We start from the raw sequence: 25,808 nt of genomic DNA on the forward strand, positions 1-25,808 counted from the left end.
GTTCAATACTACTAAGTCCTTTCCTGATGGATTTTGCCATGAAAGTTGATATTTCCAGATATTTTGGAACTGTTTTTTTTTCTAACAATCAAATAGTTTGATGTGGCAAAGGATAGGAGGTGCAGTCCATTGTCATTGATTACCCCATAGCCATCAGTGTTTCCCATCTAGCCTGGTCTGTACCAATGAGGGCATCGAAATCTTAAGCCAGGGTGATCACCTTGGTCCTTGGTCTGTAAGTTCACATTCAGCATATTTTGAAGCTGGTTAGAAAAGTCATGGCCAGGTCTAGATTGGTCTAGGTTGGTGGGTAGGTGGAGATGATGGGTTTGATTGTGGTATTGATTGTGAGAACTGCCACACAATCTAATAATGGGTGGAAAGTGATCACACAGCTGGCAGCTTGAGTGCCCACTACAAATCCACTGCTGGTGGATCTTCCCAGATCCAGTAAGTCTAAGTTCAGCTATTGTTTTGTTCAATGTGAGGTCCATTTTGATGTTACACTCGGTCCTGTTGACTTACATTTTCTGCATATGAATTTTTTTTTTTCTGCCAGTGGTCCACTTCTCACCAGCACCCTGGGTCCCCAATGCTGGTGCATCTGCTGCCCTGAACACACTAGTATGAATCCATCCATTCATCTAGGAACCTTTGTAGTCCAACTAGGGACCTATGGCCAATGGTGATTAATGTTGTATTTATTCCCATTTTACAACCTCCTGTCAACATTCACACACGCATGATAGTAGGAATGATTGAATTCAATCAAATTACCATTCGTTTCATACCTAGTTTTCCTAGGTCCATGGTTCTGGTCACCTCAGCAGGTTTACCTATATAGTTAAATAATTAGTTAGTTAGTTACTTATGATTTTCTTGTTAAACTATTCCATACTAACAGATGTGATGTGTTAGAAAAACGTAAAAATAAAATTACATTGGTGTGTATAACACTGACTGTCTCTGAAGCATTGTTTTCTTAGTTTTTTATTGAGCACCAACCTTGTATGTCTGTCTTTATCTAGCGTTAGTGGACACATTGGTTAACATTACTACAGTTTAGTAATTGCAAAACCAATGATCATTATTGTTTTTTTTTTATTTTGCTTGTAAAAAAAATTATAAAGCTAATGTATTGTGGCGTGGGCGGGGCGGCGGCTGACGACCAGCATGCCTTGCGGGGATGTCGGTGTGTTTACCATGTTGGGGAAGGGTGTTTGGGTTAGTGGCTTCGGCCCTGTTTGTGTGTGTGTGGGTAGTGCTCCGGTTCATGCTGAGGCTGAATTGGATGTGGGTTCCTGTGTGAATGTGCTGCTCATGCCATAAATGCTGTGTGCCTAATAAAGTACTCCCAGCCATTGCATTGGGCAGCAAATAAGCTCACTCGGTTCTCCAGCATTCTTTCCGGCGGAAAAACGCTACAGTATATACTGTTTATGCTATTTTGTTGACTAGATACCTATCTGGCTACCTGCAGCTGAACATGGTTGGATAAAATAAAAAACAGTAACTAGCTACCCCGTAAACTAACAACTATGCTTTGGCAAATTGTGAAACTTTTACGTCTCCTACTGTACTGTGAAATACTATTGCTGTTGCCAAAATATAGCTTTCTGTCTTGCTTTTGCCCCTGTTTTTACCCATTGATGCAGGTAGAACTGACATAAAAAGGCACATTTTATTTATGAGGGGGTGCGTAGACAGCTTGGGTGTAAATAACAGAGGAGGCAGGTAACTTAGTACATGAACTTATTTACTGTGCTTAAGTACATATTTCTCATATCTGTAATTTACTTGTGTAGTTTTATTAGGGGATACTTTTTACCTTTACTCCACACAAAAAGTACAGCAAATGTGTACTTTTACTTAAATACATTTCTGCATGGCGTTGCATTACATAATTACAGTGATGTGTGTGATACTTGGAATAAGACTAATAACAAATATTAATAATTGCATGACTTGCCTTTCCTTCAAGACGCCTAGTGATACAACAGGTGTTTAAAACCAGAAGCGGAGCTGGATGCTCACACCATCAAACATAGCACATTCACAGTTGGTAAGCAGAGGCAGAGAGAGAAAGATTGAGATTTGTGTTTTACTATGAACATGCTACTGTGAACTAATACATGCCATGTGCTTTTGATACTTAAGTTTAAGTAAATTTGAACTTGAGTACTTCTGTACTTTTACTCAAGTGCAAAAGTAAATCGAGGACTACTTACTTGAGGAATATTTGCCCAAGGGAAAATCTACTTTTTCTCATGACCAGTATTTGTGAACTTTGCCCACCTCTGGTAAATAACCGAATAACTATTTGGTGGCTGTTATTATCAGGCTGCAAATAGGTACTTGTTCTTTTTGTTTAATTCTTTCTTTCTTTCCCCCAGTAGGGGTAGGAATTAAAATTCGATAGAGCAACATCAAAGTACTTGTTTGGGGATTTATTTAATTTAAGATAAAATGCTTTCCGGCAAATAAAAAAAAATTAAATAGCGGTGCTTGTTCACCAAGAAATTAGCAGGACTAACAATCTGATAAACCAAGACATAACTGGAAAATACCAATTCACTTCTCTCATTTCCCCTTTATTAAGATAGTATCTCCAAGATTCTGTTTGACCTAACACAACTGATCCAGATAATCAGCAGTGAGTAGTGCAGGGATAATTGAAAAACATGCAGGGAGAGGACTTTTCCTAGAAACAGTAACATCATAGGACAAAAATTTAATTCAGAGAGTGTGTATAGCCACTTGAACTCATTACAAAGTCTGATTCCCCAGTTGGGCTTGGGCAGCATCAGTATTGGGCTGGACCAGGGGCTACTTGTCTCTGTGATCACACCAATTAGCAGCATATTGGCCTCAGGAACCCCATACTGGCGCTTGACCCCCATGGAGTTGGCATCTCATGCTGCATTAAGTAGGTGAGGTTGGACACATATTGAAAATTTTGTACTAGTTGGTGCTGGGATGCTGTCAGTTGTTTGTGATGTCCTTGTGTATGCAGGTAACTGAAAGAAGTTGAATGGGGCTGGTAAGTAGAAGTTAGATTAGCCATGGCTTCTTGGAAGGCGAAAGTAACTGCTAACAGAGAAAAATGTTTATCTTTCAACTTCTGGAAAGTTTTTTTTTTTATTAAGAATTTTATTCATACTTGGTCTGGTAACTTTTTTTATGCTGCAATATTAGTACAAGCTTATGGTAAAAATTTTTAAATGGATATACTAAGCTCGCATGTATACCATGCTGCTTTAAATCAATAAAAATGTCATAAATAAATACAAAAATATCATGTTTGAATTCAATTTTTAAGATGGGCAAATGAAAATTAATACAATGCAGACATTAAAACAAACCCTGTCACAATGTTTAATTGGTAACATATAGACGGTATTGGTTTATGTTTATCTGAAAAATATAGTCTTTACATTAAAATATTCTCCAAAAGTAGAAAAAAGGGAGAATCATTTAAAGACTTCCCTATTACAGTGGCTTGCAAGTCGAGAATCGAGAATCTGTTGCAAGATCTAAAAACTGCTGTTCACAAACGCTGTCCATCTAATCTGACTAAGCTGGAGCTGTTTTGCAAAAAAAAATGGGCAAGGATTTCAGTCTCTAGATGTGCAAAGCTGGTAGAGACATACCCTAAAAGACTGGCAGCTGTAATTGCAGCAAAAGGTGGTTCGATAAAGTATTGAACCAGGGGGCTGAATGATTACGCACACCCCACTTTTCAGCTATTTATTTGTAAAAAATGTTTGGAATCATGTATGATTTTCGTTCTACTTCTCACGTGTACACCACTTTGTATTGGTCTTTCACATGGAATTCCAATAAAATTGATTCATGTTTGTGGCTGTAATGTGACAAAATGTGGAAAAGTTCAAGGGGGCCGAATACTTTTTCAAGCCACTGTATTTACATTTACATTTAGGCATTGGCAAATGCTCTCATGCAGAGCTGCAGAGCGACTTAGGAAAGTGCGTAAAGTTTCCTACAATGGATAGATCTTTACACTGGGTTACTAGGTTACTAAGTACTATCCGTTAAACACTGTTGCAAAAGGTTATTTTATTTATTTATTTATGTATTCCTTTTTGGGTGGGGGTTGATTAACCCAAAAAATTTATCCTGGATCAGCTGCATAGGACAAATGGTGAACAGAGGCAGACCTGCCATGAGTGAGCTGTAGTAGTCCAGTCTTAACATAACTAGAGATAAAATATAGTTGCAAGCATCGCTAAGTGGGCCCAAGCACCCTGCACCATCGCCACCCGGGGGCACTTGTCTTTTAAGCTTGTTAAGACCTACAAAAAGCCATCACCGCCCGGGTGCACCGCACAACTTGCATACTTACAAGACCTCCAAAAAGCTGGTGTGATTGTGTGTACATGTGTGAGAGTGAGAGATGTCTGTGTATGTGAGTGTTACCATTTGTGATGTACACTATGAGTATGTTTATGCATGCATGTGTGTGTATATGTGTGTGATATCAGTGTGTTTGTGCATGTGTGTTCGTGCGTGTGTGTGTGAGAGAGAGATTGTGTTTGAGTGTTAACATTTGTGATGTGTACGTGTGTACAATAGGCCACAGATGCTGGAAAATAAGCATTACACTAAGATGTTACTCAATGTGATGTCACTGAATATAATGTCACTCAATATAATGCCACACAGAAAGTTATTAATCACTTTTCAGGGTAATTTTAAGTCATCGTCATGGCTGACCCGTTCAAGATATCAAAAATCCCTTTAAAATTTTGCATCCTTAAATGTCTTTAGATCACATCGGCCCAGTTTGGTGGCGATTGTATAAATCCCCTAGGAAGAGCATATCAAAATCCATTGGGTACGTTTTGGCAAGCGACCCAAAATAACTGACTTCCTGTTGAGTTGAGCCCAGGACATGCAGTATTTGTTCGGCTCAATAAGCTTTAAATGTGTACAGAATTTCATGTGCATATGAGCTATGCAGCAAAATCTTGTGTGAGGGCCCCTGAGGGCCCCGGACCACGCAACTCTCAGGCAGCCTAATGTCAGCAGATTTCAACCTGAACCAATTTTCATGTGTTTTTGAGCATGTTAAGACCCCCAAAAAGCCCAAAAGGTTGGAAAAAATAAAATAATCCTTAGGAAAACAAGAGGGTTCTATACTCTACTTCAGTACTCTAACTAGTTACTTTTATTATTCACAAGTTCTGACGCGTGTCTTTTGTTACACAGTCGTTTGCTGTGTTCTGTAGCTTCGATAGATTACAGTTACAACAACTCATTTTACTGTATTCCTTTTAGCTTACTGTCTCACGGTCAAAAGCTTGTGTGCTCCACACCTTTCTGTAATCCTTCCGTGTCTTAACAACAACTAACAACTGACGTGCGTGATAGACATGAAACTACATAACTGTGAGATGATGTCACATAACAACTCATGAAATGATGTCACAATACAAATTATGAGTATGATACTTAATGCTTAATGCTTAACTAATAAACTGAAATAAGATAAACATAACAACAAATCACAAGAATGAAATATGGTCCTTACACTAACAGTAAACACTTTCTGCAGCGCTATGAATGAGACTCACTGTAGCCATGTCATCGTGAGCAGCTTACTTCTCGTAACATAAACCTGAGGTTTAATGTACATTACTTAATTTACACAGAAGGTAATAGCCACTTCCTGTTTCCTATTATTGGCCATAGGTTTAATGGCTTGAGATTATATTTGGTCAAAAGCATATAAATCCCCTAAACGAAGTATATAAAATTCCAGTGGGTGTGTTTTTCAAACAGTGCAAAATAACGGACTTTCTGTTTAACAAATGGCACAACAACTGGATGAACTTTGCTCAGCTCAAAGAGATTAATTAATCTTAAGATTAAAAAAAGCGTTTAATTTATATATGTGCAAGTGGATATGAGTTATGCAGCTAAATCTCTAACAAAGTTCAATGGGGCCTTTTTTAGGACCACATGCAGTCACTACAGTATGTGACATAAGTTGAAACAATGGGCCATTCCACTCGTAATTATCGTAAGATAAGAGAGTATTAATTTTTTTCTATTATGTCCTTATTTAAATCTGCGCCATGGCAACACGATTCAAATAATCAAAAATTTTTTTACAGTTTCAAATCAGCCATTGTATATATATATATTTAATTATATAAAATATTAATTATATATAATATTATTTAAAAAAGACCATCTTTTTATGGGTTCTGTGTGTTTTCTTGTTCAGTTCCACTGAAGCACATTGAGGTGGAACTACAGGTGCAGGGGCATGTAGCAACAGTGACCTCTACTCTGCAGTATATAAATAAAGAAGAGTGCCCCCTGGAGGCTGTGTTTGTCTTTCCCATGCCTTCAGGAGCTGCTGTCTGCCATTTCAGTGCCAAGATTGCAGATCAGGAGATAGTGGCTGAGCTGCAGGAGAAACAGGAAGTACGTCACAACTCCATCAATATCTGAAATCTTGGTCTATGAGTTGGTTTTGGTCTACAGTTATCATAACTGACACTGAGTTTCAGGAGTGTCAGTGCAGCGTAGAGAGTAGGTAGACATTGTGCCTCACAACGAAGGTGAAATGTGACTTTAACATATACTTTGTCTCTGTGTCAGGCGCGGGAGCAGTATGATGATGCCCTGAGTTCAGGTGAACAAGCTTTCCTGTTGGAGGAGAGTGAGGAGTCTGTGGATGTGTTCAGGCTGAGTGTGGGGTCTCTGCCTCCACACCAGAGTGCCACTGTCACCTTCATTTACATAATTGAGCTGAGTGTGCAGGCTGACCATTCACTGCAATTTTGCCTGCCTGCAGTGCTCAACCCTCGTTACTCACCAGCCGGTATCTCACACACACACACACACACACACACACACACACACACACACACACACACACACACACACACACAAACTGTGAGGACCTAGTTGGAGTTAAAGATGTTGAACAACAATACAGTATGTCCAAACATTTGTGGCAATACCTCTTCAAGAATTTTCTTTCATCTGACAGTCTTTATAGTGCGGCAAAAATAAATCGTACGAATGTATACAGTACTAAAGACAAATTATTGATATATTCACAATATTATTAATATTCATATTGTTAAAGGGTCATATTACCGGTAAATGAAGCATATAATCTGGTTTCTTTTATTTTCAGGTACAGGTGGAGGTATAGTGTCAGAGATAACATCAAGTTCTGCTGATGTTCCCTATTCTCTCTCTTTAACTGCACATGTGAGCTCTCCAAACCCCATTGCTAAAGTGGAGTCCAAGTGTCCTCTAGAGCCCCTGACATTCCTCAACACAGAGCACACAAAGGCAAAGGTGTGTGAATTTTTTGTGTTTGTTTGACTAAAAATGTGATTTAACCTTGTACAGCTGAAAAGTTTAAAGACGATTACCTTTGAGCAGTTCTAAATATTTATTTAGCAATTTTCAGTCACCTGAAAGAGTTTTTTTTTATTACTGTAGTACATGCAGATATAATTTTTGTTTCTTTTCTCCACTAAATATATATTATTTATTTTTTAATTATATTTTGCTTTGCAAAAAAGAATCAGAGGAAAGTTCTGTATGCCATAAGTCCTTCAAGCCATAAGACAGAAACTCAAACCTATTTTTCTCTGTGATGTTCAACATACATCTCTTGTGATATGATCTGTACTCTGCCTTGGTCTTGGTTAAAGAAAAAGAAATTGTGTCAGGAGAACATAATGGAAGTTAATTTTGTTTTGGTTCCAGAAGCTACACAGGCAGTAAGACATGTCCGAGATGTATCCGGAGGATGAATACATTTGTAAGATTCATGTGTACAGTTAATCATCCTTAAATTCTTTGTTTTTTATTTGTCAATGACTAAATAACAATTATGTTTTTTTTTGTAAAATGTTATAAATGTCCCACATCTGCAGTATTAATTGCTTTTGTGGTTGTCACTAGGAATGGCATGCTGCCAAACCATTCTTATCCATCCTCCTTCCTTTACAACTGTTAGATCCATCCATCTCTGACTGCAGACTAGGGGTAGTCCTGAGCAACAAACTCGTTAAGGGTTTTGTCATTTTAGCACAGGATTGCTGCAAATCGCTACTGGCAAGGCTTCCCTTGTCCACTATTTGACTCCTGTAACTGCTTCCTAATATATCCTAATATCCTTTTAAAACCTAATGATTGCAGTTTACCAGAGATATGAGAAAATTTCAATCAATCAATTAGTCCTTTATGGTAGATTGGCTACATTGAAAAAAAAAAACATAAGGTACTTGAAAAAAGGTTTTCTTGTGTAAACAATAAGAAATTTTTTTTTTTTTTTTGGGGGGGGGGGTGGGGGATAATGGTTCAATAACTAGCTAAGGTTAGCTAATATTAGCCATGTGGGTGCAGTATTGTGCTGTGAGGTACTTCTCAGCACCAGGTATGGGAAGAATTGAGGGCAGGATTTACATCTGTGGAGAGACCTTTAGGTTGCAGTTCAAAGAGCATCAAAACTGATTCATCCCTATCAAAAGTGATTCAATTAGAAATATTTTTTTTGAAATAATGGAAGAAACTGAATGCAAAGAGTTAAAACTATAACTGCTGCTCATTATGCCTTTACAAATAACTGAATAGCTGAATACTTATCTAACACAGCAGAGTTTTAGCTTCCTCAATATGGGTTATTTTGAGTCAATTAATGGTAAAAAAAGCACATTTTAGCTATTAATATACATACTGGAATTATAATAAATAACTAAATAAAAGTGTCTAGAGGAATCTCTTTCTATGTGCATTTGTATATACTGTAAATATACTGTGTACTCTGTGTGTTTAGGTAAGCCTTTCTGCAGGTCATAAGTTTGACAGAGATGTTGAGCTGTATGTATATTATCAGAATCCCCATCAGCTCACTGCTATAGTGGAGGCTGGAACGCCAACAGCACAGCCAGGTTCAATTTGTATTAATTTACAGAACTATGGTAAAACAAGAACAAATATTATGCGTTCTGTTTTCTTAATGTTTCAGGTTATTCTTTTTTGCTTTCCTTCTGTTTGTTTGTTTGTTTTCTATTACATTTCTTTTTATTCCCCTGTTAGGAACTCTAATGGGAGACCCTGCAGTCATGATCAGTTTCTATCCAGAGTTTCCTGAGTCAGTCATGTCCTCCACGATGTCATGTGGTGAGTTTGTGTTTGTTATCGACAGATCTAGCAGTATGGGCAGCTTAACACATAAGGGATGGCGTGCACAAAAACGCATCGCGTGCGCCAGGGTAAGACTCAACACTCAACTGATCTGTATTTCTGTAAAAGATCTGTAGCTATTTTTTAATCATAACGGCTTTTTCCAAGTAAAATCTGGATATTTTTCTAATTAATTTTGGTTCAATTTTATGTGGACAATGTAAATAATATTATTAGGACACTCTGCTCCTGCTGCTGAAGAGTCTTCCCATGGGCTGTTACTTCAACATCTATGGTTTCGGCTTTTACTTTGAATCATTCTTCCCGTGAGTAACCAGCACACAAACACACACATAGTGAAGATGTCGTATTTAAATATGATCCACTGATCCCTAACATCTTACATTTAGTTATTGATTTTTAAGGTATAAAAATGTTTAGAATTGTTTCAGGGGAGTATTACATTTGATCTAAAGCAAAATAAATGAAGCTGTCTACTTGTCTTCTGTCCAGTTTTTTATGGTTTAATAATGCTTGTCTTCTGTCCAGTTTTTTTATGCTTCAATTAACAATTTTATTTTATATCCCAAAACTGTGACAATTAATGCAGTGTCCAAAACCTCTTTATTTCAATGGTACATAGGTAGCACACATTCCGCTTGGTATGTGGCAGGAGGAATGCTTTGTGTAGGTGTGATCTGGATTTTAACCTAGAAGAATAATATGTTTATCATGCTTCTGATTTGAGGGCTGCGAGCATGCAATGCAGGCTCCATGGGTAAATGCAAATTAAATGAGAAGTTCTTGGAGGAAGACAAATATAGTGAGGCACAGTTTGAACTTTGTCTCAAAACATCTAAACTTGGGACAATGGGTTTTAAACCACTATGCTAGCCCTTGTAAAAAAAATACCACTGATAGTTCGACTGTGTATACAGTACTAAAGATTATTTGTTACTGTCAATATGTCTACTCTTGCAAAGCCTTCAGAGCCTTTGAGCAATTTTTCTCCAATAGTCACATTGAAGGCTGAGGTGCTGTGAGATTTGCATTCAAACTGGGATTTAAACATGCAACAAAGCACAATTGTTGCACAGAGACTTGTCTATGACTATGTCAGAGTGTATGTCACCTCTGACGAAAGAGATGCGTAAAGTGTAAAATTGAGTTCAGCTTCACATTTGCCCAGTTGCTGATTGAATTTTCTCAGCTTCAGTCTGGAACATTAAGAGAAACATAATACTGTACTTTTTAGACACAATTTTTTTTTTATTTTCAACAAAAACTGGCCATGAAGGCTCTTTACTTGGAGCTCTTGCCATGTTCAGAGTTGTGAAAGTCAGCGGTCATGTCTTCAGCTGCTAGTGATAGGAGGGGCCCAGTGGCGGACTGGCCATCTGGAGCACCGGGAGTTTTCCTGGTGGGCTGCTGGCCAATGTGGGCCAGCCCAGTCAGTATGCAAATATATTTAAAAAATGACGGAAACCATAATATTGCATCTCTTTTCTACGCATATGGATGAGTGCGTCGATCGCACAGGTGCCGCCGACATTGAGCGTGTGTTTATGTTACCGTGTATGCAGATGTATTGCCCTACCTTAATATTAATTAGTTTGGTCCAACCGTGTTCTGACCCCACCCCCGTCCCTCCAACAGCGATGTTGTTTGTCTTAATGTCCTTTCCATTGTTTATTTGTTTTACTAATATGACCCAATATTTGTTTAGTGATACTTCAAATAACATGTTTAAATAGCATTGATTTCTGTATTGTGTTATATTTTTATACTAGTAACTAAAAATGTATCTCTACATTAATGAGCCAATGTATTATGATGTGTTCTGCTGTGGGCCAGGAAATCCAGGGCCACTTTTTGGTCCCAGTCCACCCCTGGAGGGCCCTCCCTGTCTGCAGTGGTGAAGTTGTGAAATTGTGTCACCTGGAGGAGTTGAAAATGGCACTGTGGGCAAATGATTATCTAATCTGATAGTAATTTTAACTATCGGTTCGTATCTGATTATCAATTTTGCAGCACATTAGATAATGCTGGGATTGATTATCTTATGTATGCATTTTGTGATTGTACATCTAAAGGATGTAATGACTGGGGTGCCATGTTGTCTACACAGTGCATCCTTATGTTCACTTGATAGGAAGGCATTGGACGGTTTTGGAATTGCCTGTTGGGCCTCATACATGGCAAGCTGTGGTGCACTGGGTGTTCTGGTTACATTCTATCATGGCCATCATCTGTCCACTAAATGACGGAAGAATGAGCTTTTAAACAAGACTTTATAAAAGTAACCTTTTGGTCAAACTATTGGCTGAGAAGCCTCAACATCTAAATGAGGCTTCATTTTGCTATCACTCGGGAGGGAAAATTAAAACACACAAAAATGTCCAGTACTCAGGTTTGTTAAAAACAAGCTCCACACGATATAACTACCTCAGGACTGAGTGAAAATAAAGAGAAGTGGCAAGGCTTATAAGCCCAGGTGATGAGAATCAGGTGTGTTAATGTTAGTTATAATGTTCATTGATTGAATAATGCAGGCATTGGCTATAGGAAACAGGAACAGTCCAGTAGACCTCACTATTCTTGATATAGCTTACCTGAGTCAAAAGTTGATAAGATGTTCTTTGTCAGAGCTTTGTTGTGTTTGTTGTGTGATCTCCTTGTTTTAGGAAAAGTGTGCAGTACAGTCAGGACACTTTGGACCAGGCTGTGGAGAAGGTAAATAAGATGCAAGCAGACATGGGAGGGACAGAGATTCTGCAACTTCTGGAACATATTTACAAACAGCCGTGCATCCCCAACCACCCAAGACAGGTAACATTATTCTTCATCCAAACCTGCAGTGATTTATTAATGCAGGGTGGCCTTCTTTTTTGTTTTAACCTGATTAGGATTTTGTGTTTACATTCATATTACTAGTCAAGGCCAGCAGTACATCACTATGAATACTGCTCTGTCTACAATATTTGAAAAAGGGGGCTTTTTAGGGATTATTTAAGGTTAATTGAGGTTTTTCCTTAAGTGTTGAAACAGTGCTGTAGACTTGTGTCTTAGATTGGGACAGACAAATCTTGTCAGCAGTGTATGGTCCGAGATTATAAAAAAAAACACTGTTGCTCATCTATATAAATAAAATAAAAGTTTTGTCTGTACACTGGTTAGAACTCGCCTTTTCAATGATATCTTTACGTTTCATAGGAACGAAACCAGTCTCAGAAAATTTTCTGTCTGCATGTCTGTCCAGCAAGATTTTGTCACAGCATCACACAAAACTTGCTCACAGAATTTAATGAAACTTCGGCAGTATGTTGGTATTTGCCTGAAGTTAAACCTCCTTTGTATTAAGTTAGGCAGAGAGTTCTGCATACAGAAAGACAGACAGGCACGTACATGGTTTCAACCTGAAATAATAATATTACTGATTACATTAAAGCTAATCAGCTTATTTTTAAACTTTTACCTATTTCTAAAATCTCTTTTCCCCGCCAACAACTGGTACTTCAGCTAGTTCTTGGTATTTTTTCCCCTGAAAATTCTAATTCTCTTTTTTTCAGCTGTTCATATTTACAGATGGTGAAGTAGTAAATACCAAAGATGTTCTTCATTGTGTGAAAAGGAATGCGGAGGTTCACAGGTAGGCACTGTTTAAAGCTTAAAACTTTCATGATGTATACTGTACAGTTTTGTTTTTTTGGATATTGATTGACCAAAAGTATAAATAATTTAAGCATTGTGATTATACATAACACATGACATATGAACGACATATGTATCTCTCACATGTATGCGTATCATATCGCAATACTCATTTATTTGTCAATTAGTCCAAAGGTTATTTATTTATTTGTATTATTGTTGTATCATGCTATACTGTTATTATTGCACTGTTATGAGTGTTAGTAGTGTCTGCACAACACACTTACATGTGTTTAAATAGTGTGTATGTCAGCATCCTCCAGTTTCATATGTTTGTTGCTGGGTTTAGTAGTCTTTAGCAATCTGTAATTTATACAGTCACAGAGTTTATAAAGTGAATAAGAAAAACTTGTGCTTACACTTGTATTAATCCTTACAATAAATGTTTTTAAAAGAGAAATAAAAATATTTTACTAAATGAAATTAATCAGGTAATATGTAAATGTTGAAGCTTAGAATGTATTGGGACCCTGTACAGGGTGTACACTGCCTTTTGCCCCAAATCTCCTGGGATAGGTTTCAGTCCCCATGACCTTGTACAGGGTAAGTGGTATAGAAGATAAATGAATGTATGAATAAATGTAATTTTTGATAAATGAATGTATGAATAAATGTAATTTTTCCTCTCTTTTTTTCCCTTATAGATATATTTTCCTTATACTATATCTTGGAGGCTCATATATGTATTTATAATATTTATAATCTACTTCTTTGTTTAAACAGATGCTTTTCATTTGGGATTGGTGAAGGAGCAAGTTCTGCACTAATTACAGGATTGGCTGAGAATGGCTCTGGCCACGCCCAATTCATCACAGGAACTGAACGCATGCAGGCCAAAGTATGTCTGTATTCTTCTTGAACAGAAACAAGGAAACAAACATAAATTATAGTAGTACAAACTAATAGTGTCAAATAATCAAATGACTCAGTTTTGTAATTAATTAAATTATTACACATCTGTCAATTATGATCATTTATACTTTGTACAAATAATCATGCTTGTTTATAACCATGTCTCTTACTTTTCTGCTGAAAAATATTCTATGTATTTATTTCCCAATTCTAGGTAATGCTGTCTCTTGCCTTTGCTTTACAACCAGTAGTAAGTGATATCTCTGTGGATTGGACTGATTTGTCTGTCACACAACTGAGCCCCCCGATTAAAACACTTTTCCATGGTCAAAGAGCACTAATTTATGCCCAGTTAAAAGCAGAGGTGAGAGCTTTTTTTTTTTTTTTAGGAAAATTGTCACTTTTTACAAATTCTAAAATCAAATGCACTGCTTTCTTTAGTAGTCCATGAATTCGCAATTATTTATACACACGCATGAGATAATTAAGCTTAAATAATCATTTAAATTGCAAATGTCCCTCAAGAAAGTAACTGGATCTACTCATTATCGTAAAATCACATAGCCTCTTTTTCTGCCCCTAGAACTGTCAGAAGCCAGAGGCCAATGGAAAAATTTCAGTGCGGTACTGCCTAGGAGAACAAGAGGTCTCAAACACTGTGCACTTCTCCATGACATCAGCTGAGAATAGCAGGTAACTGCTTTAAGGAGTACAAGCATACCGTCTTTCTTATCATTACGATACTTTAGGATTATAATGTGTGTGTAATCATATAATAGATGCTGTTTGTGTGGCTTTTGGTGACATACGTGTCAGTCAGCTCACAGTGCTCAATATTAGTCAAAGCTAATTAACATATTGGTAAAATGCTTGGTTTCCTCCAAAGACATGCAGATTAGGCTAATTGGCATTCCCAAATTGCCTGTAGTGGGTGAATGAGTGTGTGCATGTGTGTGTGCCCTGTGATGGATTGGCATCCTGTCCAGGGTGTACCCTGTCTTGTGCTCTAAGTCTCCTGGGATAGGCTCCAGGCCCCCCGCGACCCTGAATACAGGATAAAGCGGTATAGACGATGATGAGTAAAATGCTAATTACAGCATTATATATATATTCATCCTATAGAATAGGGAAAAAGCTGAAGCTAGCAGGCATGGTGGCATGCATAGACACTGCGGTTAGGAGCTCTCAGTACAGGAAGTGTTATTTAGTGTTGTGTTTAATCATAGTTATGGAATTTATAATGGAGTTAATGCAAACACAGAACTGAGCTACATGCTAAAAGTAATAAACATACAAAAAAACAGACATCCGGATGGGGTAATTATTGTGGCTGATTAACTTAAAGACTGTGCTTCCAAGGTTTGAACAGCATGTGAAATGCCCAACTAGGGAACGACACACACCCCAGATAGCACAGGTACGTCGCGGAGACGTCTGCTAAAAAGCGTATCATCTGGTAAACATCGTGTTCGTTTTTTTATAGTCGTATTTTGATCGTCTGTAGATCGCCTGTTTGAGCTGTTAAAGGATACATCGTCTTTACATCTAAACGACGTATCCTTATCATCCGAAATTTGCTGGTATGTGGACGGGAAGCTGCAGCATCAGCTATGACTTGAATGATTTAAGGGGAAAATACGTGATTTTTTTAATTATTATTTAGTGGCGGAAACGGGCTTCCATAGGTTTATTCAGAAGAACTACATGAAGAAAAAATATCTGACGTTAATTAAGTGTAATTGGAAAAAGACTGGTTTATACTTTTATTTTAATATTATTTTACAATTATTGCATTTGTTTCTTTTAACTTACGGCTTCAGCTATGAGGAATCCAATCCTTCAGTCTCCGACAGCATCGGATGCTGAAAAATTCATCAAAGATTTCCTTCGCTTGGCCCCAGTGGGGATGCAATTTTTTGTTATTTTTTATGCATGTACACACTAAAAAATGCTGGAGCTGGGTTGCCGCTGTTGAGTCATTTTTCTGGGTTATTTACAGAGAATTGGGTAGTTTTTTTGTAACCCAGCTGCTGGGTTAAAGTTTGCTTGGCCCCTCCCCCAACATTCACAGGTGTATTTAGCGGCTGTCAGCTTCGTGTCTTCTCTCTTGAGCTCCCACATCGCTGATGACGGTTCATCCTCCTCGGGCATTTAAGGGAAAATATGTGAAATACAAGGTCTGTATACACATGTTCACTCACCTATGTCACATATGACTAGAAAATTATTACTATATATAACATTTATTACTGTTACCTTGTTAAAGTTACACACAAACTTTCAGGCTGGTTTGAGGTAAGATAATTGAGACAGGGGTAGCTGCAGCTCGGAGTAATGGGCGTGTCGAAAGGTAGGGGGCAGGCCGAAAGCTCTTCATGATTGGTTGCACAAGTTGCCTGTTTAAAGCCTAATATTAATCGCTATTGTTCTTTCTAATGCGTTTAAGTAATGCAGCCAACATAATCCTCCATATTAAAATTTTATTCTTTTCCTGTAAAATATCAATATTACAAATATTCCTTTCTAAACATTCTACTGTGTTGCCACGCGTTACTGACTGACGTCATCCTCGCGCGTTTGAGTCATGGTCGTGGCTAAAAGGGATATATAGCTTTGACCGGAAACTAACAATGAAATTAATTGTTATACCTATTGTATCATTTTTCACGTCTAAAACTAATCCTTTCTGTAATACAAAAAGTTTTATTGTTGTATAGTAAGAGAAAAAAAAAACGTTAGATTCATGTGTGCATGCCCAATAGAGCTCGAGCTGTATTCCTTCTAGCCTTAACAGTATTAAACCCATAATCAAATTACAATTATTTAAAAAAAGTACCACAAGCTGTTCATAAAAAATTTAATGTAATTTTAATATTTTTGAAATACTATTAACTTTGTATTGGTTAAACAAGACCAAAAAAAGTTACAGAATTAGTCCTTCAGAATGTTTTAACCTGACAGTTGTTTTTCTGGTGTTTTACTAAAACTGCATAAAAACTAAAAACATTTTTGTTTGTACTGTTTTGTTCACCGTTTTTTATACTGATTTATATTGCTCTTTAAAATGTCAATTTAATCAACTAAAATAAGTACACTTGCACTATTCTTATTGCACTGTTCCATTTTTCACCATATCAGCCTTCTGTGTTGTAAACTGTCCCTTTTTGCAGAACAGTAACTCAATTATCTTGCAGTACCTCTGTTGTTCTCCAGGTTCTCCAGTGTTACTTAAGGGTTTTTTTTTAGGTTTATTTATTGGAGAAATGGTTGAGAAAAACGTAATTTCAGTTCTCTGTAGGTATGCACTATACAGTACATGTAGCAGAATTGACAATAACGTTGACTTTGACATTGCCTGATAAGGACAAATATGGTTCATAAAACACCACAATAATGAGGAGGAGTACAGTTTAGTAACCTTTGAAGTGGCACTTATTTAGTAAACAGACACAATTTTAGCCAATAAAACATTTTATTTAGAGGCAGAGCTGCTTCGATTAAGAGTGTACTTCAACCAACCTGTACACTCAATCTGCTCATTTATTCATTTATTTATGCTGTAGTAGCAGTCCATGGAACAGAATCCTTCAAACTCTCTGTCAGAATAAAATGACGAGGCCTAAAAACATCTGTAGCGCAAAACGAACACGGATACAAACTGCAACCCTTACTTCGAGGGAAAACCTGTCCGCGTTTAAACAATTAAATGACGAAAATAAAGAAAAATAATTTTCATATTGACTAACCACACCAAGCCTTACCGCTGCCATGTTCTTCCACGCTAAAATAAAGGTACTTACATATAAATAGGATTACCGCTGATTGGCCAATGCAGAAGCTCCTTTTACCAATGAGAAAGCTTTCGACATGCCCCCTACCTTTCGGCGCGCTGATTGGCCAACGCAGAAGCTCCATTCACTAATGAAAAACCTTTCGGCACGCCCCTACCTTTTGACACGCCCCCTACCCTTCGGCACGCTAATTGGCCAACGCAAAAGCTCCATTCACCCACCAGTTTCTTTTGACATGCCCTCTACCCTTCAGCACGCCCCGACCTTTTGGCACGCCTTATTGCTCCAGCCTGCAGTTATCCCTACTTGAGATAATTTAGCTGAGAATAGCTGCTATAGTTAGCCAAAGAACCCCACCTGTGTATGAAAGAAACGGCTAAGATGTCTGAGCTTTTTATCTTTCTCTGTAAAATGTTTGCAGGGCGTACGAAGATGGTGAAGTGATGAATGAGCGCTAAACTGTTAACTGTAGTGCTAGCATGACGCAGGCATTTAGTTAGGTTGCTAGCATTAGCAACCACATATCTTTATAAATAGAAACGAAATACTGAACATAAATGTCACCTGGTGTTTAGCGATGTTTAGTCACGTTATTTTGGTTTAAGCTATTTCTTGTATTTTAAATCACAATTAAAATACCAACCGTTATATGCGCGTGCTCAATCTGCGGTTCGGTTCTGGTTTCGGTCTGTTCTCAGTTGTGAAGCGAGAGAAAAAAAGTATAAATATTGTTCATTTGCTGAATTAAGTATCATAAATTTTAATTGAATATCTATCTCTGTATTTTTTCACAGCAGTTTGTGACTGAAAAGTGTCCTGTCTGCATCTGACTTCAAGTGTTTCCTGACCAACCGTATCTAACGGTCATATTTAAAAGTCTGTACAGTTAAAGTCCAAAACGTTTCTGTTGGTGTTTAATTTTTTTCTATGGTTAATACTTATTTGTGGTGTTTTATATTTGGTACATCTTTTCAAATTGAGACCTTATTTGGAAGTTGCTGCTGGTGTGGTTTTTATTAAATATAAAATAAAAATCTCTATTTTATCCCATTTGTCTGCCTCCTTCCTTCACAGAATTCTGTTGACCATGGTTAATTATAATTAACCAAGGGTATTTAATTAAAATAATGGGAGGGGGGGGGTGTTAAAACGATGTCTATCGGACATGAATCAGACATTTGCCAGATGTATGAACATCTGATTTACATCGTCTAAAGAGCGGATCAGGGACGTTTTAATTCATTTACGTCTTAAATACGTAGGCTAAGCGTCTTTCACGGACGTGTCGGTGACATCTGCCAGATGAGCAAACGCCCTCTGCCAGACATCTGCCAGATGAAAAAGATGACGTTGCATAGACGTCTCCGCGACGTGTGTGTGCTATCTGGGACCGGACTGTGTATATTCTAACATACCTAAAGGAGATGACTCACCTCTCCCTCATATCACCAGGTCAGATCACCTGTCACTTTTCTTAATGCCAGCTTACCTCCCTGTTATAAAGAGGCAGCAAATAATCACAAAAAAAAAAACAATTAAAGTGTGGCCAGAGGGTGCATCCTCACAACTACAAGACTGCTTCCAGCGTAATGACTGGAGTTTTTCAATCCAGGACTTAGAGAAGTACACATCAACTGTACTATTTTATATCAGATGCTGTGTGGAATATGTTTCCATTAATAAAGAGATCTGTGTTTTCCCAAATAGGAAGCCATGGATGACAAGGGGGCTACGGTTTCTGCTAAGAGACCGTTATGCAACCTCTAAGTCTGGGAATGTAAAACATTATAGCATATTTCCACCAACCTCCATCTAAAATCAGCGCCATGGCTATATAACCTTTAACCTGATGATGTCACACCATCACAGATACAATGTAAAACACAAATTAAATACAAACTCATAACTCATAACCTAATTCTTATTACTAAACTAATACTAAACATAAAATTAAAAATAAAAATAAACTTTCAATTATCAAGCCCAAAATATTAAAATGGCAAAATGGCTGTAACATTCCGGCCCCTAATTTTAAATAACAAAATTATTAAATTATACATTCTTGAACCGCCATTATCACACCAAAAGAATCAACACAAAATGTCCAGGTATTGCACCTAATTGTCAGGATGCATAACCAACCATTGCACTGCATATTTACATTTTGCATATCAAAGTCTATTTTGATGCATATCAAAGTCAATTATATAATATATACAGCATCAAGTCTCTTACGGTAAAGTCCATTAAAAAAAAAATTATAATAATTCTTCAGGCAAAAAGTCCAAGGGATGCAAAAAACTGAGTCCATAATTTCAAGCATCTTAACATATTGTGGCGTGGGCGGGGTTTTTGATTGTCTACCATCATGCTTTGCGGGAGGGATTGTTTTGTGTTCACCCTGTTGGGAAAAGTTGTTTGGGTTAGTGGCTTCGGCCAGGGGTGAGTGTCTGTGTTTGAGGTGTGTCTCAGGAGGTTTAATGTGACAGATTAGTGATTCCGTGCGACTACTGTTAATAAAGTACTCCCAGCCATTGCATTGGGCAGCAAATAAGCTCACTCGTCTCTCCACCATCCTTTCCGGCGATAAAACCGCTACAATATTCTGTTTAACATTCCTTGGATCTGTTATGCATTACTTTTCTGGCAGTAACTCATACCATTTTACATTATTCAGTAACCAATATACACTATTGAATCAACAAACCTAGGTTTTCAAAAAAAACTCAATCAGCTTCACGTAACAAACATAACTTAGTTATGGGTCTTTCTAATTCATTGCTTGGTGTTCTAACACATACTTTACGTACAAAGCCTTTAGTATCTTTTATGGTATCTGTGATACGCCCTAGAGACCATAAATTTTTTGGGGCACACTCATCAACTAAAAGAACCAGATCTCCAATAGAGAAGTTTCTGCAGGGTCTGTTCCATTTCTGACATTGTTGCATCAGAGGAAGATATTCTTTTGTCCATCTTTTCCAAAACAGGTCACTGAGGTATTGGACTTGTTTCCAACGCCTTCTTTCATATGTTTCATGTTTATCAAACAGACCAGGTGGGATGATGGGTTTTCCTTTTAACAGTAAAAGGTGATTTGGTGTTAGCGCTTCATAATTATTTTTTTAACTTGCTGCACCAAACGCTCCCAGACTTCACCGTGGTGCGCTCCATGAGGAGGATTAAAACTCCACTTGATTCCATTCTGTACAAGTGTGTTATGGATTTTGCTTTAATCTAGGTTTTTTAGTGCTTGCTTCAATTCACGATTTGCACAAACCATTGAACACCAAGGGCTCTTTCCATTGGCAGCTGCTCCTTGCCCAGATCTAAAGCTTGCACTTCTTTAGCTCTGTCTTTCTCAGGGATCGCAGCAAGGACTGCACGATCATTGCTAATCCACTTGTTAAGATGGAAGCCCCCTTTCGCACAAATCTCATTAAGCTTGTGAAAAAGTGACAAAGCCTGCTCTGTACTACCAACTGCCTTCAGACAGTCGTCGACATAGAAATTATACCTGATGGTGTTCGTAATGTCCTCTGAATATTTATGCTGGTGGTCGTTGGCAGTTTTCTGCAACGCGAATGTTGCACAGCTGGGTGGGGATACTGCACCAAATATATGTACCAACATTCTGTGCTCAACGAGATCTTTGGAAATGTCCCCATCAGGCCACCAGAGGAAGCGCAAGAAATTGATATGTTCCCTCGCCACTCAAACCTGATAAAACATCCCTTCTAAGTCTGTGATGAATGCGACAGGGCCCAAGCGAAAGCGAATCAGCACACCAAGCAGTGTGTTGGTCAAGTCAGGACCCTGAAGAAGTTCCCTGTTCAGAGATGTTCCGCCATAAACTGCTGCACAGTCAAAAACCACACGCAGCTTGTTTTTGCGTGGGTGATAGACACCATGGTATGGCAAGTACCACAGCTTGCCAGTTTCGGGCTGCAGCTCATTCTGAGGAACAATTTCAGCATATCCTTTTGACATAACCTCATCCATAAAGGCCTTGTACTCATTAAATAATTCTTGGTCCCTTTTAAATCTCTTTATTAAGTTCTGGGCCCTTTGATAGGCTATTTGCCTGTTATTGGGCATGTGCATGTTCGTAGTGGCTTTACGAAATGGAAGTTTCAGATTGTAATGACCATTTTTAAGTTCAGCTGAATTAGACACAATCTCCAAAAACTGTTTATCATCCTGTGACAATTCAATCTGTTTTCCATAATGCTGTTCCATAAAATCTTTATTGTATTGCTTTATCAACAAATTCTCTAAATTGGCAATGGATATTCTATTGACTGTAGTGCAAGCACCATTCAAGTTTTCATCATATCCTAGCGGTCCATTAATAACCCAGCCGAGATGGGTTTTCACAGCATAAGGTCCACTGTCAACGCTGTTAATAATCTTCCAGGGTTCTAATGCTCTTGGAGCATTGACTCCTATCAGAAGCCCAATGCCTGCGTCGATAGGCGTGATGTCAACCTCATTAAGGTAAGGCCACTTTCTTATATCTTTTAGCTTTGGGATATCATCATGGGTCACAGGGATTTGTTTTTGAGTAAAAACATCAGGGAGTTCAAGAAAGTTGTCGCTGTCCAATGCAGCTACTTCCAAGCCAGAGATTCTAAATGTTGATAATGCCCTTTCCTGACCCATTGTTTTCAAGATGATCTCTGTTCTCTTTCCAGATGCTTGAAGCTGTATGGCCAACTGCTCAGTACAAAATGTTGCTGAGCTCCCTGAATCCAAGAATGCATAGGTTTCAATGAATTTTGTTCCTTTTTCTAATTTCACTTTCACAGGTAAGATTGCCAGGGCACATTCCTTTTTACCGGCCCCAGTATTGCTACCATTTGCCAACGAGAGGACTGCATCGGAATTAGCGGAACTCGTCGGTGTCTTTGTTTCAGTCTGAGACTTGCTTTGGTTTCCCAATTGCAGAATTGTTGGATGGTTTTGTTTACATATGTTGCATGACAAACGTTTCTGACAATTTTTGCTTAAATGTCCTTTTTGCAAGCAGCCAAAGCATAGTCCTTTATTCTTGAAGAACTCCACTTTATCATTGTTTGTTTTGTTTTGAAATGTTTCACAAACTTCCATGGGGTGGTTTCTATTGCAGAACATGCATGGCTTTGTAAATGCACTTGAATTGGTTACATTTGAGGATTGTTTATCTGTTTGTAAATATACCTTTGATTGTTCAGACATCGACGTAGATGCGACAGCTGTAGCAAAACTGCTCCCCCTGTTTGGTTTTGATTAGACTTTGTTTTGTCTTGGTTCTTGTGTTTTATTGACTGGGTTCTGTATTTCTTTAAAAATCGGAGCCAGCATAATTCGTGCTTGTTTGTCAATTAAGGCGAGTAAATCTCTGAATGTGGCTCTTTGTTTGTGTTTCTCATAAATGGTGCAGACAACAGTTCGCCATTTCTCCCTAAGTTTAAAAGGTAATTTTGAAACTATGACTTTTAAGTTGGAGGGTGTTTAAAGATCTACAACATAATCCATTTCTTGCATGGTATTGTGGCAGCTTTTCAAAAGAATTGCATATGATCTAAGGCCTAAAGCATCCTCAGCCTTAACCGCAGGCCACTTCAGTGCCTTGTCCAAGAAAGCAGATGCAACTTTAATTTTGTTTCCAAAATGCCATTGGAGTTGTTCTTTGGCCTCTTTGTATCCTCTGTCTGGTGGTAAATGAAAGAAACTTCGTACAAGGTTCCTTGGCTCTCCAGAGGTATACTGCTCCAAGTAGTAAAGCCTTTGTTGCATATTTTCAAAAATTATCTGAACTGAAGTGGGTCTCCATGAAAGACAGGTATTTCTCTTTGCGGTAGTTGAGACAATGCGTGTTGCTTTGCAAGCAATTCTGTAAGTTCATTTTGTTTTTTCATGACATCAAGCAAGGAATTGCTATTTAAATCTGAGCTGTATGTGATTTGTTTGTTGCCTTTTGGACTGGCATTTGTTTAGCGGAGTTTGAGAATGAGCAATGAGGTTCTGTTTCAAGTTTGACTTTACTTGTGCTACTATAAAGAGGAAATGTGTATTGTTTTATTGGAACTTTCTTTTTTGTTGTTGGAATAATATATTCAGTCGAGGCACCAGATGGAGTAGGGTCAGGGGTAGCTCAGTGGTTAAGGCATTGGACTACGGTTCAGAAGGTCCCAGGTTCAAACCCCACAACCACCAAGTTGCCACTGTTGGGCCCTTGAGCAAGGCCCTTAACCCTCAACTGCTCAGATGTGTAATGAGATAAAAATGTAAGTCGCTCTGGATAAGAGCGTCTGCCAAATGCCTAAATGAGTAGCGAAATTAGCTGGCAAAAGTTCGGTTTCAGAAAGCACTCGAATTGTAGCTTCAGCTATTTTAGCTTTCAATTAATGTTTTTTCTGTGCTGATTTTATTCGCAATTTCTCCATTTCGAGCTCGAGTTGTTTATCTATGGACTGCGTTTGTGCCAGCAACACAGCGCGTTGCGCGCGCGCTTCAGAGAGCGCGTCAGAGGCTTTGCTGCTCCGACTGGAGACTCTACTAGGCGGCTTTGCTGCGGCTGCCTGTGAAACACTGTCGTGAGGCAACACAGACTCATCACCTTCACCATGCACATCGGTCATTTTTTCATGTTCACGAGCGTTCACTTCGGCAAATTTTTCATCTTCGTAAACTCGTACTTCATCAGCTTTTAACCAGAATTCAATGCCATTAAGAAACTCTTTGAATTGCGACGCTTTTGGCTCAAACCAATCATTTTGATCATAAGCCCTTTCTTCTTGTGGCAATAGAGCTTGTACAGACTCTTGTAATTCTTTAAATTCATCAAAATAACGTATAAAATCTCCGACTTGTACTTCCACTTCTTCCTTTGTATCGCCGGCTTCAATAAGAGCGTCTATTTTGTTACACTTTCTTGTAAGGACACCCAACTTTCCTCTGCGGGTTCCGATCAACTTAAACAGTTTCTTTTTCTTTTCCTTCTCGGCCATCGCTTCCTCATTTTCCACATCGATTTTAATAATTTTAAACCGTGAAAACAAACAGGTTAAAACCTTTGGGCTCGGCGGCCTGAAGCTACTTTAACACCGTAGTACTCACGAATAAAGTGGATAGAAATTTGAAGATCAATGTGGCTTTTCCGGAGTCCAAGTGTCCACGTCCATCAATCCTGAAACTGTTTTGACGTTTTTGTGTAGCGACTATTTTCTTTGTTTAATCCATGGTGATAAAAAATGCTGTGCCTGGTTGGGATTGAACGCATACTCTATGATACGTAGAAAAGAAAATACTTTATTGAGTCCATTTGAGAAAAAACATGAATAAAAACTGGCTGTAAATTATGCAGTGGTATCAAACTTAACGAAAGTATTGTGTATTGTTTCAAACATAACATAAAGCATGGTCAAAACAGTGTGAGAAAACCGTGCAGCATTTTCCACCAACCTCCATCTAAAATCAGCGCCATGGCTATATAACCTTTAACCTGATGATGTCACACCATCACAGAAACAATGTAAAACACAAATTAAATACAAATTCATAACTCATAACCTAATTCTTATTACTAAACTACTACTAAACATAAAATAAAAAATAAAAATAAACTTTCAATTATCAAACCCAAAATTCCGAGTTGGTGAAACCCAAAATATCAAAATGGCAAAATGGCTGTAACAGCTACATATAACTTTGAAAGGAGTATAAAGTCAGTTAAAGCAGCACCCGGACACAATATCGAGGACCACCTTACCTATACCTAACATATAACCAGTTTTAGGAGAGCAGAGAACCATTGATGGCATACAACAATGCTGATCTGGCTGAGGAGTTAAATAGTTTCTTTTCCAGATTTGAGAAAGGTTCTGTTAAGGTCACCCCACTGCAACTAGACTCTTCTAATCACATGCTGACTCTGCAAACACACAAAGTCAAGTGAATTATTTAAAGACTCTAAAAAAGGCCCCAGGACTGGATAAGATCCTAGGATGGGTGCTTATGGACTGTGCTAATAAACTGACAGATATTTTTATTAATTCAATTCAATTCAAATTTATTTGTATAGCGCTTTTATCAATTGACATTGTCGCAAAGCAGTTTACACAATTAAAAGTTTAGACTTTACACAATCAAAAGAATTATTTAAGTTTGTATAAAATGTGAATGTGTATGAATCAAAATGATAAGATTGTCCCTGATGAGCAAGCCGAGGACGACAGTGGCAAGGAAAGACTGGATAGCAGGGATTGATCTGCATCAGACAACACGGGGCAC

General features: G+C 38.0%; 1 protein-coding gene across 1 annotated transcript in view; it reads left to right on the forward strand.

The window, feature by feature from the left end:
- Window positions 1–25,808, forward strand: part of LOC128540846 (von Willebrand factor A domain-containing protein 5A-like) — a 35,891-nt gene that overhangs the window by 9,316 nt on the left and 767 nt on the right. The window contains exons 2-12 of the mRNA XM_053510840.1: window positions 6,251–6,453; window positions 6,631–6,853; window positions 7,175–7,341; window positions 8,831–8,945; window positions 9,094–9,269; window positions 9,418–9,506; window positions 11,865–12,009; window positions 12,750–12,829; window positions 13,615–13,729; window positions 13,958–14,107; window positions 14,327–14,436. Coding sequence (XP_053366815.1) covers window positions 6,251–6,453; window positions 6,631–6,853; window positions 7,175–7,341; window positions 8,831–8,945; window positions 9,094–9,269; window positions 9,418–9,506; window positions 11,865–12,009; window positions 12,750–12,829; window positions 13,615–13,729; window positions 13,958–14,107; window positions 14,327–14,436 — 1,573 coding nt within the window. The remainder of the gene's footprint in view (window positions 1–6,250; window positions 6,454–6,630; window positions 6,854–7,174; window positions 7,342–8,830; window positions 8,946–9,093; window positions 9,270–9,417; window positions 9,507–11,864; window positions 12,010–12,749; window positions 12,830–13,614; window positions 13,730–13,957; window positions 14,108–14,326; window positions 14,437–25,808) is intronic.

The sequence above is a fragment of the Clarias gariepinus genome, chromosome 2 (assembly GCF_024256425.1).
Source record: "Clarias gariepinus isolate MV-2021 ecotype Netherlands chromosome 2, CGAR_prim_01v2, whole genome shotgun sequence".
Classification (NCBI taxonomy): domain Eukaryota; kingdom Metazoa; phylum Chordata; class Actinopteri; order Siluriformes; family Clariidae; genus Clarias; species Clarias gariepinus.